General features: G+C 41.7%; 1 protein-coding gene across 7 annotated transcripts in view; it reads left to right on the plus strand.

The window, feature by feature from the left end:
• Positions 1 to 16,443, plus strand: part of map4k5 (mitogen-activated protein kinase kinase kinase kinase 5) — a 44,269-nt gene that overhangs the window by 21,017 nt on the left and 6,809 nt on the right. Inside the window, exons 13-30 of one of the 7 annotated variants that reach the window (XM_078175236.1) lie at positions 133 to 249; positions 1,157 to 1,235; positions 1,956 to 2,027; positions 2,382 to 2,408; positions 4,572 to 4,630; positions 4,781 to 4,848; positions 7,238 to 7,282; positions 7,384 to 7,426; positions 7,559 to 7,772; positions 7,897 to 7,920; positions 8,801 to 8,886; positions 9,294 to 9,335; positions 9,576 to 9,660; positions 9,745 to 9,824; positions 10,973 to 11,033; positions 11,864 to 11,978; positions 13,903 to 13,961; positions 14,244 to 14,347. In XM_078175236.1, coding sequence (XP_078031362.1) covers positions 133 to 249; positions 1,157 to 1,235; positions 1,956 to 2,027; positions 2,382 to 2,408; positions 4,572 to 4,630; positions 4,781 to 4,848; positions 7,238 to 7,282; positions 7,384 to 7,426; positions 7,559 to 7,772; positions 7,897 to 7,920; positions 8,801 to 8,886; positions 9,294 to 9,335; positions 9,576 to 9,660; positions 9,745 to 9,824; positions 10,973 to 11,033; positions 11,864 to 11,978; positions 13,903 to 13,961; positions 14,244 to 14,347 — 1,380 coding nt within the window. The remainder of the gene's footprint in view (positions 1 to 132; positions 250 to 1,156; positions 1,236 to 1,955; positions 2,028 to 2,381; positions 2,409 to 4,571; positions 4,631 to 4,780; positions 4,849 to 7,237; positions 7,283 to 7,383; positions 7,427 to 7,558; positions 7,773 to 7,896; positions 7,921 to 8,800; positions 8,887 to 9,293; positions 9,336 to 9,575; positions 9,661 to 9,744; positions 9,825 to 10,972; positions 11,034 to 11,863; positions 11,979 to 13,902; positions 13,962 to 14,243; positions 14,348 to 16,443) is intronic. The other 6 variants (XM_078175237.1, XM_078175238.1, XM_078175240.1 and 3 more) reach the window with 6 other exon arrangements.

The raw sequence follows: 16,443 nt of genomic DNA on the forward strand, positions 1-16,443 counted from the left end.
GGGATTTTGATGTCCCGGTTAGCAAGGACCATGTGTTTGAGATTACTGGGTGCCAGACCGCCACTATAAGCCGTTATTCTCATGTTATGCACCAGTTTGTGATAACTTGCAATCCTTTCTTGTGTCCTGCAGCATGTGTACGTGTCCCAGACGGGTTTGACTAGGAGGCTCGCTGTTGACCTCCTGGATAAGATGAACAACCCAGACAACCACCAGCATTACAGTGAGGTGGACGATGATGACCTTGAGGTAATGCCGTATTCTGTTGCATATAAACATAGCAACAAGGCTGTGAGAGATTCACCTTTGATTTGAGAAATTTAGAAGGAAATTTAAAATCCTTTCAGCCCACAAAGAAGTGATCAAACATAACAACACATTGACATCTTTTTTGAACACATATACTCGTAAATATGAATATTTGTTTGTTTGTGAATGTCTTGTTGCAGGAAAGTTATTTAAAAAATGGCAAAATGGTTTAAAAAAGCAACCATTCTTTGTCAGATTTGACAGAATCTTGCAGTCAAACAGACTTCCATGCAAACACTGACAGACAGACTATCAGCAGTGAATGTAAATATTAGCACAGCATGTTTTTTCAGCAACTAGTCAAAAAAAGATCAAAGGTGAGCTTTTCTGAAGTTTGTTTTCATGTTTCATGAAGCTTCCCTTCCCCCTCTTCTTGATTCTCTCCATCAACATTATTATTCCAACTGGAATCAACATCACATCTATGTGGCAGCCAAAGAGGTGGTACCAGTGCCTTTTAAAAGACCATTGTGCTTCTCACCCCCCTGACAGCAGTAGCACTGTCTTGGCCACCATGAATGAAAAAACCCTGAAGGCTATTGACTGCAAGCAATGGAGCTTGTTGCAAACAAACAGCCTCTGGGATGCATAATAATGTGATGATGCATAGACGCAGCACAAAAAGTAGCTCTTAGTTCTCCCCTAACTTGACATGCAAGTTTCACAATTTGTGTCTATAGATAAATCAAAAGATAATGGTGCTAAATGACTCGAGGGGATGCAGCGTCTGCATTACATAATTTGATAACACTTTACCCTACTCTGTGCTTGTCTAGTCAAGTGCTGCTCTCACTGTGAAAACATACTTCCTGATCTTTATTAATCTCTCACTCTTTGCTTCACGCAGCCTCTCTCTGCGGTCAGACACACCATCCGCTCCACCAACAAACAAGCCAGAGCTGAGAGGACGCGTTCAGAGATAAACTGTAAGTGAACAAAAAGCCCAAACGCATCACTGAGACTAAGGCCAGCCCCCCTGTCGTGAATCTGACCTGCCATTGGTCAGCATGTCATTCAGCCGGGCTGTGTAGGTTGATTGAGGTCCGCCGGCTTGTCTGAGGGTCATCCCACTAATCCTGCAGCCCTGGCTGGCACTTTTCCAAACCACAGCATGTGGTAGTGCGTATAAAAATAGCCTGGGGATTCACGGAAGAGAAGGTGGATGTAGTTGAGTCCATTAAGTTAACTGTCCCTGTCATTTTTTAACTCGGTGAATATTGTGAATAGCTTGTCTGAAGGGGTCGTAAAGGTTTCTAGAGGAATTTGGTGTTTAGTCAACAAGTGCTGATACTGAATTTGGCAGAGGATCTATTTAAATAGATTGTGTCAGTATATAATTTTGCAACCCTTCAGGGAAGTTGTTGAGTGTCTGTGCTGTCATCAGTAGCTGTAGATAAGTTGAACGCTGTGTTGTGCCTGTCGCATCAGACTGTTTCTCATTTCATCATTTTGGCTCGACGTAGTAACAGTCCATTGGTGAGATATGTGTCATCATTGGATGTTCTGTCATATTTATCTTTAACGATTCGTGTCGTGCTTCATTGTGTCTTGTGCTTTGTTCGTACTGTGATTGTACCAGATGCACTTCCTGTTTAGTTTTATCTTTATTTCTCACAATCACGTCTGACTTTCCCTCCTACATAAAGCAAACAATGGGACAGACCAAGGAGGGCCATGCTCAAGTCCTAGCTTCACTGAGGGACACAGGGGGGACGCAGGTCAGTGACAGTGTAGTGAGTCACTGTGTGTTTGCATAATTCCGGAGCTCACTCCCAAGACTTCCTGAGAAATAAGATGGTAAAGCCGATCGTTGTGTTTGAGATTTAAGTGGCATTAATAATGTGAGTTCCTCTGCATGGGGTGGTTTCTTACAGGTTATTTAGCTTCGATTAAGACGTGTTTGTTCCTGTCAGACTCACTGAAATAAAATAACACTGTAGATGACTAATCAGATCCTAACAAGGAAATTTGTCAAGTGACATTTAACATATGTACATGTTGGGCAGCGCTTTCTAGACATTAAAAATGGCATAACATGGCAATAACCATCATTTACCCTCTCTGTTATGTAGCGGTTGATCTCGTCCCCTGCTCAGAGGGTAAGGAGCTCCTGGAACTCATTATGTTTAAGTTAGCTAATAACTGCTGCTAGCTGCTTTTTAAATATTCCTGTGGTGGGTCGCGCACACGTCGCACCCATCCTGTTCTGCTTGGTCACACTTTTACACAGATGTCGATTCGGCGCTATTACTACCTCTGCTGCCAGCTTAAAGACAAGGCCATTCCGTGATCGTAACTTTTTAAGGCACAGTCATACATGAGCGTCTGCAGGCAAGTGACCATCACTTGCTGAGGTGATATTCATGCTGAATGTGGACAGTGACGGATTTGATGCACACAGAAAGCTAATGTTAGCTATCATGCAAATTAATATGTCAAATCGTGATGTTATTGGTACATTTTCAATTTTCTTACGTTCCAGACCTGTCTCCTGACTCACTGCTAGCCAGGCAGCAGCTGTGTCTCAATTCAGGGCCTGCAGCCTTCAAAGGTTGCATTTGAAGACCGATTGCGTTACATCGGTGCGACCAAGGCTGTCCCATTTCGAAGGCTCTTTCAAATGTGGTTGAGAAATGCAGCCTTCTTTCCCAGAACTTTGAGGATGCAACGGATGAATCCTTCGTGGCCCAGCCTATCCCAAGATGTATTGCGTGCCGACGGCTATTATATATTAAATTAAGATAACTAACAGTTGTTAACTAGTTAACAATTAACTGTTTTTAATATCACCAGTAGCTAAAAGCACACAGCTTAAACAATCTTGATTTAAGTCTACCTGAAAATGGTCCATCAGCCTGAAATGTGTCAAATGCCAGATTCTCCAGCGGTGAATCATCTCCTAAATTAGATTTTTAAAAAATATATATATACTAACAATCTCTGGGTCCATGATTTAGGGCTAGCTAACTTGCTGTCTTACTCCTTCTTTCGTCAAGCACAGCTGCTTTCTAGGTAACAGGAATAGCAACGGGTCACGGCGAGAACAACCAGTGATGCAACCAGGAAATCCTCTGCAGACCAGACAGTCTCATTTCGGAGACCGTTCGGTTTAGCTGATGTGGTCTCCAAAGGACGTGGCCAACGTAGATCACGAAGGCTGCGACCTTCAAAGGGTGCAGCCCCTGAATTGAAACACAGCTACTATCTGTCATGCGGGGCAGGTTTTATTTTTCATGACCAATAATATACAATAACAGCTTGTTAAACGCGGCAACAATCACTGTCTCCTCCACACCTCCTTGGTATTGGTTGAAGCTAAAACTTCGCTGGATAAAGTCCACCAAAGTTGAACTCCAGGCAATGCGAAAGTGCAAATTTGCTTTGCCACCAGAAGCAAATTTATCCACCTCTTCGGAAGTGAACGGGAGGTGAATATATGACAGTGGTTATCATACTACTCTAAAACTAAATGGTGGGGCAGAACAACGGTGCAACATTCAACAGGCTGTGTAAAAGGGGCTTCAGCTTCACTTTCTCAAACGTATCGCTGTATGTTGGTTTCATAAGTCTGTTAGTGACTCACCTCCTCGCTGTTAGCTGTGTTCTAAAAACTGCAGCACCTCCACATTATCAGCATACCTCAAGAAGAGAAACACACCAGGAAAAAATAATCTGTGGTCTGAATTCTTGAATACAGAGTTTCTTTGTTAATGAGAAGCTGATTATGTGGGAGAATTTATTGGCAGGTTGGTTGGTTGCTTTCTCCTTCACAACTACAGCAGGATCACACCATGTTTATACTGGACACTAAACCAGTTTCCTCTATGGGATCAACTGTTTGACAGAATGTGACCTCAAATCTAAACTCAGAGGAATCTGTTCCATGATTTATTTGTATTTCTTTCTCTCTCACCAATATTTCCACAAAGTGAACAGATCTGGTTAACGTCAAGTGTAATCTGTGTTTATCTTTGATGACCGACTAGTCTTTGGGCTCTAGACCAAACATTCACGTAGTAGCATAATAAATCAGTGAAGGATCTCTGTGGTGTTTTGGCAGGTACGATGTAATGGAATTTGTTGATCTGCTGTTGGTTCATTCTTACACGTGATTTTTTCTGTGTCACTGCTACTAATGCACAAGAGTACTACTCCCAAGGCTTTGTGTGTGTTGAAGTGTTGGGCACTGATGCCCTCTAGTGCCAAAGATGTGTGCAAGGGAAAAACAAACAAAACTGAAAACATTTTTTTGTACTTTACAGTTGACAAGCTCCAGTTTGAACCACCACTCCGGAAGGAAACTGAGGCTCATTCTGAAATGGTGATAATCATGTTCAGTTTAATCAATACTAATATTCAAGCTCTGCGTTCTGTTTCTGATGAATTGGTCTAAGGGCATGCGGAAGAATAATATCTGCAAATGAAAGAATGCAGGTTTTTAAGTATTCTATTTTTGTCTGTGTTTCCACAGGATGTGAGTAAAGATAATGACTTCCCTTCACCCTGGAGTCCATTTGCAGAGGGAGGAATAACAACCAGGTAATCCATGGAAACTGTTGTCACGGGAACTGCTCCTACCTCCCATTTTGTCTCTTTCACTCCTGGCTTACTTAATAGATGGATGCACTCTTGAGATTCATCCAGAGAAAGTAAACACACATGCAGTTAAAGTGTTCTTTTATGTTTTTTACTTCTTTGGAGTCTGTTCATATTAAAAAGAAAATACAGAAATATTTGCAGTTATGGTAGTGTTGACTAATAAAGACTAGTTTTAGAAAGCAAGACTTTTTATGATGAAAAGACTCAATAAGGCCCGATCAGACAGAGTGTGTTTTGCAGGTTGCAAAATGTGAGGCGCACTGCACTGCCTTTTTGTGTGTGTGTGTGTGTGTGTGTGTGTGTGTGTGCTAAAGCCTGCCCCAGTCTGACAGAGTGCTTTTTGCAGCATACTGCATCTTTTTTATTTGTTGCTAGGCAACCAATGAACCACCTGTCCTTAGCTTAACCACCATTTTGCTGTGAAGGAAACTCACAAAACTGTACCTTAAAATCTGCGTAAAACTTTTAAACACGGGGCACTTGGGGACGGGACACAGGGAAACGGAGATTCATGTGGGTACATGAGACCCTCAGAATGAGAAGAAGTCACATGGACTGTAAAAATAAAGGACGTAGCTTCCGTGGCGTCACCCATTAGTTTGTGGTCTTCTGTTTTGAAGCCTCGAGTTCAGCATATATGCTGTTGACATCTTGGTTTCCGGAGACAGAAGTGGCCATAGTTGGGCGAAGGGCTGGCACTGTGGAGGAATGACCGGTGGATCTGACTAAGAAGCCGAGGATACTACCGGCAGACAGCTTGTCACTCAAAGCTGCCCTGCGTAACTTTAAACCTTAATAAAATGTCTAAGGGTGAGTTGTACAGTTGTCATGAAGGGGAATATAAGCCATTGAGACCAAAACCGTTTTTTGTACCAGGCTGTAAACATGTTTATTTCTGCTTTTAAGTTGTGAATTTTACCATTGGTGTACATGGGGATTAACTGGCTTCTGGAGCCAGCCTCAAGTGGCTGTTCAAAGAACTGCAGTTTTTGGCACTTTCTGTGTTGGCTTCATTTTGTCAGCCCCAGACGCTGCCACCAGCTGGTCCAGGAGCTTTGCCTGGCTGATTGTTGGCTCATGGGGACAGTTTAAAAATCTACTGTCAATTGTCAGGTCTAATTATGATTTGTAAAACATCAGCAGGTGGTTAAGGCTGCAATCCTTAAGATATGTCTTGCAGCTTCCCCAGTAGGGCAACAATGAAAGAGAGTTAATGTTAGCTTAACACAAACCATGTAATAGCTACTCTATCAGTTGTCGTCATTGCTACTACAGACTGAGTTTTTCAACTCAAGGTGTTCAGGATGTTCTTGCAAAAATACAAGGTGCATAGAGTAAAAAAACACAAGGTGCTCAGCAGTGCAAAAGCAGCGAGCATAACGTCACTATCATTGAAAACACTTAGAAAAAGCCGCCTCAGGCTGGTTAAACATGCTCTGTCTGAGCGGGGCCCAAAGGATATTTGTAATTATGCTCTGTGGTCTAATATCCATTGTTGACACTGAGTGAAAATTGATTTTCTTGGGGATCCTCCTCACTGTCTCTCATTAACCTGCTTGTTCACTGGAGCTAACCTGTGTCTGTGCATGAACTCACTCTCCCCACCTGCAGTTTGAAATGTTACTTTGGCCTGTAAGCTCCATCTCTCACTTGTTCACATGCTTTAAATGTGTTTCTCCTTCCACTTCTCTCTATCCTCTCTTTGCTGTCGGTTTTTCTCCCATCCCAAGAAGGAGCCTCCTCAAAAGCGTTGAGGATGAATTGTTCCAACGGTAACACTAACACTGTGTGTGCTGTAGTGCCCCACCTACGTCATCCACCCCACCCCTCGCTTGGTTCCCATCTCTCTGCAGTGAGGTTTAGCACCACCATGTTCACAGATCACCCTCCCTGACACTCATTCAGCATGTGTGGTGTGATAATAGCTGTAGATCCAAACTAAGCATACTGCTGCAGGCATGATTCTGAGACAAGCAGGCAGGCAGAACACTGTGATATAGAGAGACACCTGACCTTAATGGATGGATAAAATTCTGAACGTTTTTATGTTTCAAACAAACATAGTAGATATAGTGAGTGATGACAGACCTCAGAGATAATGTTTTAAAGTATAAACACAGCTCTGTAAAAGTATCTTCTTGTGGTTTCCATCCCATGATGCTCACCAGGATCCGAACGACAACACCCCCCCCCCCCCCCTTTCCCCTTAGACTCATACTCTCTTTATCTCTAAGGAGGGATTTTACGTAAACATTTGCACCATTAACACCCCTCCTGAGCTCTGGTGAGTCTTATTTTCCACACTGATCACTGTGTTTGTCTCCTGCAGGGGACACGTCGCCCATCTCGAAGATGCCTTTGAAGAAATGGAGCTGTGAGTGATGTCATTACATTAAGATTTCATCATGGACACAAAAACATCAATTGCTGTCGTTTACATCATTAAAAAAAAATAAAAATAAACTTTTATTTCAGGTCAACCCTCAAGCCAGGTGTTCCTCCTCCTCTGCCCCCGAAGGTGGGATGCAAAATTCTAAAATATTTTTTCCTGTGTGGATTTTTGCAATTTTGATATAGCTATGTATTGTATGTATGTTTCTTAAAAATCTAATTAAGTGTAACCAAACTGTCTTCTCTGTGTCCATCTCAGCCACGATTAAACAGCTCATCAGAGGAGCTAGGCCTTAACGACGAGAGGTCTCTGACGGTTCGGAGGTTCCCCAACTCTGAGAACGGACCGAGCCAGGTGGTTCGCAGACAGAGCACACCTGAGCACCTGGGCAACAAGGCGGAGAACTCGTCTCCAGATTTCCTCTCTGTCAGCGTCAGCAGCCCCGGACTTTTGTCTCATGCCTCTGATCCTGGTGAGTCTCAGCATCTGAATTTATGTTCCATAACTTGTTCATATGTCTTTCATATATTTTGACTACTGTCTGTCCTCTTAAAAACAAATTGGTTTCTAAATGAGACTTAATTTATTTTTACAAGCTCTCAGTAAATCAGAATATAAAGGTAAGGGAGTCTGATGTAAATGTGTCTGATCTTTGGATTTAGATTCCACGTGTTTGACAGTACAAATAATATTCATGCAGCTAGTGTTAATTTAAATTAGCTGGGGTTTTTTGTTTATTTTTAGTCCTGTGTCAAATTTCCTTGTTAGTTTTTATCATATTTAGGCCCTGTCTACACAAACACAAAAGTATTTTTTAAGATAATTTCCTCCTCTGTTCAACTGGATCTCGTAGTTTTTTGTTTGTTTGTTTTTTAAGTCAAGTCTTAGTTGACTTGACTCTTAGCCAAAGAAAACGCTAACTATTTTTGTCTAGTTTTAGTCCATGAATGCTGTTGTCATTTTTCACTCATCATATTGAATATTTCACTCAAACTAGTCAAGCCAAAGCCAATAATTTTCTAATTATAGTCAAATTTGTTTCACATAAGATTTTATTTCATCATTATTTGATGAAAAACACAGGTTAAATGATTAAGAATGCAGCTTTGCACAAAGGGTCTGGACAAGAGGTCTGATGGTATCAGTTTAAGTAATACATTCAGACAGCCCTGTCGTTGTCATTGTTATTTTAACTCAAGTGAGTAAGTTAGTCCAAGTCCTCAAAGCACAGGAAATGGAACTACTGCATTAAAAAAAAGCTGTCTCCTCTTTTTTTGTCAGTGAAAATAAAGAGAGATGCTTGTAGTTCCTATTTTTTAAACTACATTTAATCATGTCTATTTTCATCAACTACATTGCATGTTGGTCAGTCACAGAGTTTGATGACATTGTTGCTATCTCATCATCATTAAAAAAACATATTCAGTCAGTGTTTTTGTTTACAAGATTAACACTGTGTGATACAAATGTAATTTTCATCTCCCTGCTCTCTGATGACAGATAATGATTCAGATGAGTGTGTGAATGGAGGCAGCCCCAAACAGCCACCCAACCGACAGCACCGGAAGGAGAAAAAGGAATTCCCTGTGAGTTTGAAGATGATCCACAATATTACATTGCAGTGTGTTTTTCAATCATGACAGCCACATTTCTTTTGTAGTTTCAAGGGGTTTTAGGATGTAAATGTCATCTGTGGTCTAAGAACCTATGTTTTATATGGGAGGTGTCTCCAACTAGCTGGCTGGCCTTGCACCGAAACCTCAAATATGGTGTTTTTCCTTCATCAGATCCAAACACTAACAGCTAAAGAGGGAATTTTGGCATCAGCTCATGTTTAACATTTAATTGACTTTGACAGAACAAAAGAAAACAGACCATATTGTTTTCTGTTTGGCTCATTGTTGACACTGGAGCTAAATTAAGCTGCTAAATTGTCTGTGTGCTCTTCATCTATGTTATCTTATGGTTTGTTTTTTCCTCTGCTCCTCCTTAGAAACCAGCCATCAACGGTCTTCCACCCACTCCCAAAGTGCTGGTGAGTGAATCCTCTGCATTGTCCCTCACAGTCTCCGCTCTTCCCTGCCGGCCTGGTTTCATAGGCACTGTTATTAAACTGTTGTCTGAGCTGCTGCTGTACATTCTGTAGATATTTGGGGTCCTCAGAGCGTTCTGTTTTGTGGTTTCCGCTGCTCAGCTCCAGCTCATTAAACCCTGGCTGACATTTTAGCGCTTCACTGAGCCAGCCCTTTATAAGCCACGCTGCTTTTCATTTCAGATGGGAGCCTGTTTCTCTAAAGTGTTTGATGGCTGTCCACTGAAGATCAACTGTGCCACATCATGGATTCATCCTGACACCAAAGGTGCAGCTTCATGCAACAAGCGCTCCACATAAACATGGTTTATTCCAGCCAACATATTTATATTTTTCAATGTTTTCCTTCTAGATCAGTACCTAATCTTTGGGACAGAGGATGGCATCTATACGCTGAATCTTAATGAGCTGCATGAAGCCACAATGGAGCAGGTAACAGCAGCTAAAATCAATCTAAAAAACATTAATTATAACCAGTATTAGTTAAAAGAATTACTTTGTGTAAAGGGGAACTTTAATGCTCATTTTCAGATTCATTTTTGTATTTTGGGTTCTACTAGAACATGTTGGCATATTTAACGGTTGAAAAACACATTATTTTCCTCATACTGTCTGTGCAGGAACACCTGTATACACCCTTTGTCTCAGATGCATCCTTTTAGCACCCATCTCTTTTAGCCCCCCTCCTAAAAAAAGCCCAGTCTGTTCTGATTGGTTAGCGTTTTCGGGTCTTACACATACTTTTTTATGCCTTCACACGGGCAGTAGCAGCTGCTGAAGGCATTATGTTTTTGGGTTGTCTGTATGGGTGGATGGTCCATCTCATTCTCTTGAACTCAGCATCTCAAGAACACCTCAAGGGAATTTCCTAAAATTTGGCACAAACATGCGCAACATGCAGCATCCAAAGGTCATAGTCCAACCCTAGACACCGCTATGGATTCAGCCTACATGGGAACAATCACCAATAAAACTCAACACAACCAGACATGTTCCAACAAAAATATGATCCGAAATTAGGGAGAAATTAACAACATCAACAACCACGATTACATGTTTACCTGACGTTGGCATGTAGCCTCATGTACGTTAGCAGTGTACTTAGAAGAAGAGTATTCAGAACGGTCTGAAGCCTGAGGTATTTGCTCACAGGGATTTCTTTTACAGACATTTACCTCATTATCTGAAACCTTGGCCACATTTAATAAGAACATCTGACATTATAACACTATATATGACAGAAAATAAGGTCTTGAAAGTAACTCTGTTACTACTGTAGGTAGTAGGACAGTTAGCAGGGCATGCTAATGATTGCAGTTTATATCAGAAGAGATAACCTCACTGTTTAATCCATTCATTACACTTCTAAACTCTTGGTTTGAAACTGCTAGAAAATGAAGACACAACCCTCCTGACTCTTTGGATACAGATTACTGCTCGCACTACAAAGTGCCTTGACTGTAACTGCACAAAGAAGTTGAGCTGTGATTTGACAGTTAAGCAAATAGATCAGCACTTCTTACTCCCTCCTTTTAGAACTATATGGTGATGGTATCATCTTTGTTTAATTCCCTCTTTAGCTGTTCCCGAGGAAGTGTACATGGCTGTACGTTATCAACAACAACCTGATGTCTTTATCTGGTAAGTGATGAACTTATCACAGCGTCCTGCTTCACTGGCCACTGTCATAACCTGCTGCTTCTTTGTCCTGTTATCTGACTGCCCCTGAGGGCAAGACAGCCACTCCATATCTGCAGCCCTGAAATAACTGTTTCTTTTGTTTGCCGTAAGAGAGCCTCTATGGGAACTGTGTCCTTGTAGCACAGTGACTCATGAGTGACACATCTGGCTTTACAGCCTGGTCCACTCAGACATATTGGTCTCTGTAGGTTACAGCGTATAGTAGCTACAAAAGCATGTGTAGTGCTTTTAATATATTGAAACAGACATTTTATCTGTTGTCAGAAAGCTCAAATCATCTATCACTTGAAACCAAACTGTCTGTGTTTGGCTGCCTTACTCGCTGAAGCCTTTTCTCGGCTTAACAGTCAAGGATGGGATTACAAAGCGAGGTCTACTTTCGGTTTTACCTTCAGCAGTTTGCCCCTTGGTATACTTAACCTCTGTTCTCTTCTCCTCTTCCCTTGGACACTGTCCATCCTCCTCTCGCCTGGCTTGATTTGATATTCTACTAACTGGCTTCATCAGAAGGTAATCATGCTTCACATCATCGTCACACTTCTGTTTTTACCCCTGTTCACGTCTAACATTTCTACATGTGAAAGCTGCACCATAGGATCCAGAATTTGTTGAGGCAACTCAGAAATTAGGTTTAAAATCATTTCAGTGTGAAGGAAATTTACTCAGCTCTTGTCTGTCATATTTAACATGAGTATATTTTAACAACTGGCTTTAATTACTCAACTGAATGTTTTTACTCATGAAGCTAATGACTGAATATTCCACTGTAGGGAAAACCTTCCAGCTGTACTCCCATAATCTCATCGGGCTGTTCGAGCAGCTGAAGAAGCCCGGCCTCGCTGCTCAGTTCCAGACTCACCGCTTCCCAGACAAAATCCTACCCAGGTGAGACCAACATGTCCGGGTTTTTATGCCTCTGCACCACCAACAGCTGTGGCTGGAGGCATTATGTTTTTGGATTGTCTATCTAACTCTCATGAATGCAATATTTTGGAATATGTCCCTTGAGGGAATTTCATTACATCTGGCATAAACATCCACTTGGACTTAAGGATTAAATGGTAAGAACTTTGGTGGTCAAAGGTCACTGTGAGCGAACAGAACACCTTTTGGACCATAACTCAAGAATTAATTGACTGAGTGTGGCAAAATGTCACACTGATGGATGAATGGATGACATTTTATATCCAAAAGGTCAAACATCATTATTACTGTGACATCATAATATTCTTCACTTGTTTTGGGGCTATTGAGGCCTGACATGCCTGATTTCACTGCAGCTTCTCAAAAAAAATTGCAGTGCCTGTGATAATGTTTGTAGGTGTTTTTTTGGAATAAACAAAGAAGTAGAACAAGTAAAACTTGCAAAAAGTAGTTTTAACACTGTCTCATATTCTGAGTCTATTATTATGAGCATTTAGTGTTTACCACAGAATTATAATATATTTGTGATGGTAGTGGGGTGGAATGGGGGGCAGCAACAGCTGATCGCCAGTGATCAGCTGTAACTGGCATTGTAAGCAGCACTGAAAAATTGTCTATGTAAGCTGCTCATCTTCCGCTCTCTCTGCCCAGTTAGCTTGAGCTAGCAAGCAGCTGCAGCTAACATCCAACATCAAGCCATTTAAGAGTCCTAACAATTTCACATTGACACTGAAGCAGCTCAACTCTGACATTAAACCCGTTAATAAATGTTGAGTAACGTTAAGTTTAAGTTAAGTTTTTAAGTTTGTTAGGCCTGTGATGCTAACAGTTAGCCCTGTTAATGTGTGTTAGTGTCTCAATCCTCCCAGGTCCAGAGCTCACACTCTTGCATCAGTACTCTAAAGATAAACAGAGAGAGTGGGAAAGGGGCAATTAGGGGCTAAGTGAATCAATCCGCTGCATGCAGCCTTATAATGAAGTGAGATTTTACCAAAGACTGTATAAGTAGTCAAATTAGCAATAAAGTTGCAGTGATTGGACAAAATTGCAAAGTTGCACAGAATCAGGCCCACTGCCAGGGGGGGTCAAAAGGTACAGATGACCCTGGCCCAAAATCAAGGGGGGACCATGGAAAGGTCTATGGTTAGCCCTTAACTGGGATAAAGTACAGTAGATATAAGTACAAGTAGATACAAGATACATGTGGTAATATTTGCAGGAAGTATAAAGATGTATAAGCCACCACCACCACCCTGCACGTTGGGTGTGGAAGAGGGGCCCACTCTTGAAAATTTTGTCCCCCTGCCCATATTTCCTCATGGCTGGCCTGCACAGAATTCATGGGGATTGGCTGAACTTGTATTAATGATTGCAGTCGCAGCATCCTGGAGGGAGTCACTGAATTGGTGACACACCTTGAAAACTATGCTGATTGTGTAGATCTTCTGTGCTGCCGGGTTGGGGATGTGTGTGAAGCATCCATGTTTTAGAATTTGTAGCGACACTGATATTTGAAGCATAGTCTGTTGTCATGGTAACAAATGAGTCTGGACAGAAATGGATGTAAACTGCAACTTGACTGATTGGCGGAGGCGACCAACCACAAGGCGGTAACTATAGGTTTGTCCTAATCCTGTCTCGTGTGTGACATTCTCAGCAACACTCCTGTCACTTGTGTGATAAGGTCACAACTCTGCTTTTGTAACTTAAAGCATGTTGCTTCACTCATGCTGTGCAGTCTTTTTGTTCCTCACCGTCTACCATCGTGACAAACGGCTGCAGTGGTAGGAAAAAAGGAGTACCACTGGCCAACTTCCCCGATTCTAGACGTCATCAGCTCTTTTAAGACTGTCGTCACAACAACTTCACTGTTTTCTCTCCTCAGGAGGTTTGCCTTGACAACTAAGATCCCCGACACAAAGGGCTGTCACAAATGCTGCATTGGTGAGTGGCCTCTCCCTCCCAACCACTCTGTTTTATTTACTCACCCTTCCATCAACTGTGTCAATACATCAGGGACATCTCTGTTTTGGGCATGCCCCCTTTACTTTGCTGCAGTGTTGTTGTTCTTTAAGCCCTCATGAAGTTTAATATAATGCATTTATGTAATTGGGGTTTTGAATAGATTAAATTTTCCAGATTATTCATTACTGTGTGTTTTCGCTCCCCATATGCTGCTGATAATCTGTTATAAATGACCTTCATACAATCTTTTCTATTTTACAGTGAGAAATCCATATACTGGCCACAAGTACCTGTGCGGAGCACTGCAGTCTGGGATTGTCCTGCTGCAGTGGTATGAGCCCATGCAAAGGTTTATGCTCATCAAGGTGAGTGGATGGCTTTCTTTTGTCATCACAAACATCACTGTTCCTCCACAAATGTTCCAGTAAAGGGGGATTTATACTTGTGTGGCAGATCTTACACCGTAGCCTACGCACGTGGCCAACCCCCTTGTGCAGTGGTGTGTCTGTGTCACTCTGCAGTTACACCTCCAAAACACTGGTAGGTGGCGGAGGTTTCTATGAAGTGTTGTAAAGTTTAGTTGATCCAAAACACACATTAAACACACATTAAACATGGCTTAATAGAGATGATCTCAAACACAAGCACATAAATCGGCTTTACTTTAACTCGCAGCATTCACAAACAGTCTTTATCTGGACACATTTCCTCACAAATACAACATGCTAACATTATTAGCACAAGCCTATGGCAGTTTACATTGTATAAATTAGCCTAGTGGCTAGTAGGGGTGTAACGATACATCGATCCACATCGATCCACATCGATTCATTGATTAACGATCCGATTATATTGATGCAAAATGAAAACATCGATCCATATCGTCATCTTAAAGATACACATTTATTTTGAAATTCACATAGCACGTCTGTGTCACCATTTCTGGGCAAGCGTGCCTCCGCTCAAACAACAAACAGAACTCAGAAATAAAATGGTCAAATCATATTCTAGTTGTTTTTGTGAGTTGATGTAAATGATTGTGTTAGATGGGCGTATGATATCACGTTATATCGATCGCAGGCTCCTGAATCGAATCGAATCAAAATCGTATCGTGACAGACTTTGTAATATCAGCAAACATTGTATCGTCATCCAAACAAATCGATACAATATCGTATCGTGATGAAGCTGGTGATTTACACCCCTAGTGGCTAGCAGAAGTTTCCTCTACTCATATGAAGCCAGGGACAACAGCAATATTTAACAAAGGTAACGTTACAAAATTTGGCTCTGATACAACTCACAAGGTTCACTGACAAAATAACTGTCTTATACTAAACACATTTTCCAAATAAATATAGCATGCTAACGTTATTAGCACAAGCCTATGGCATTTTACATTGTATAAATTAGCCTTGCAACAAGCGGAGATGTCCTCTGCTCTTGTGAAGCCAGGATAAATCACACACAAGACTTCAAATGCTATTTTTGTGGAGGCTTTATTGTCTTCACAATTTGTTTCTTGTCTGTGAAATTAAAGTAAGGGCAGTAGCTCAGTCCATAGGGACTTGGGTTGGGAACCGGAGGGTCGCCTGTTCAAGTCCCCGTCCGGACCAAAATATGGAGCGTGGACTGGTAGCTAGAGAGGTGCCAGTTCACCTCCTGGGCGCTGCCAAGGTGCCCTTGAGCAAGGCACCAAACCCCACCGAACCCCCTCACCGCTCGAAGCGCCTGTCATGGGCAGCCCCACTCTGACATCCCTCCACCTAGTGCATGTATAGGTCCTGGTTATGCATGTGTGTGTTTGGACCTGTGTGTAATTGACAACAGAGTGAAAAAAATGAATTTTATAAAGTATATCAAATTAAGATTAAAAAAAATAAATAAAAGCTTCGTTTGCACTGAGGGACATGGTTTCATCTTACAAAAGTAGACAGGAGGTCTGTGTCGCCGCAACATCTAGTTACATTTCTGGGGAGGTGCACATCAGGCTACGGCGTAGGCTCTGCATTGACGTTTTTAAGCATAACACTTAAGTGCCACCAGCTTTCCTCTACAAAATAAATTCTAAGCATCATTGAGGGTTCCTACACAGTTCTGGATAAGTATGGAAAAAATATTTATGTTTTCAGACTATTTCCCTTATTTCCCACTGTATGACAGAGCGTGGACCAGAGCGAGCTTGATGTCTTTGAAAGCAAAGCAAGAAGTACAGCTGCATCTGAGCACACACTCCTACGCAGAGCTGCCTCTACATCTGTGTGTCAAAGACTGCAAAAACCGCTCTGCTCTAAGTGTCCTCTAACTGAATCAAATGCTGACAACTATGACCAAATATGTTTGAAAGAAAATGTGGCAACATCTTTGAACTGCAAATATCACAAATAACTAAAAATGACGCTTGTCTAAACATTTATGAGTTATGTAGTTATCAGGAACGTAAACAGACTATCCTTTCTAT

Source organism: Epinephelus lanceolatus, chromosome 15 (genome assembly GCF_041903045.1).
Source record: "Epinephelus lanceolatus isolate andai-2023 chromosome 15, ASM4190304v1, whole genome shotgun sequence".
In the NCBI taxonomy this organism is placed as follows: Eukaryota; Metazoa; Chordata; class Actinopteri; order Perciformes; family Serranidae; genus Epinephelus; species Epinephelus lanceolatus.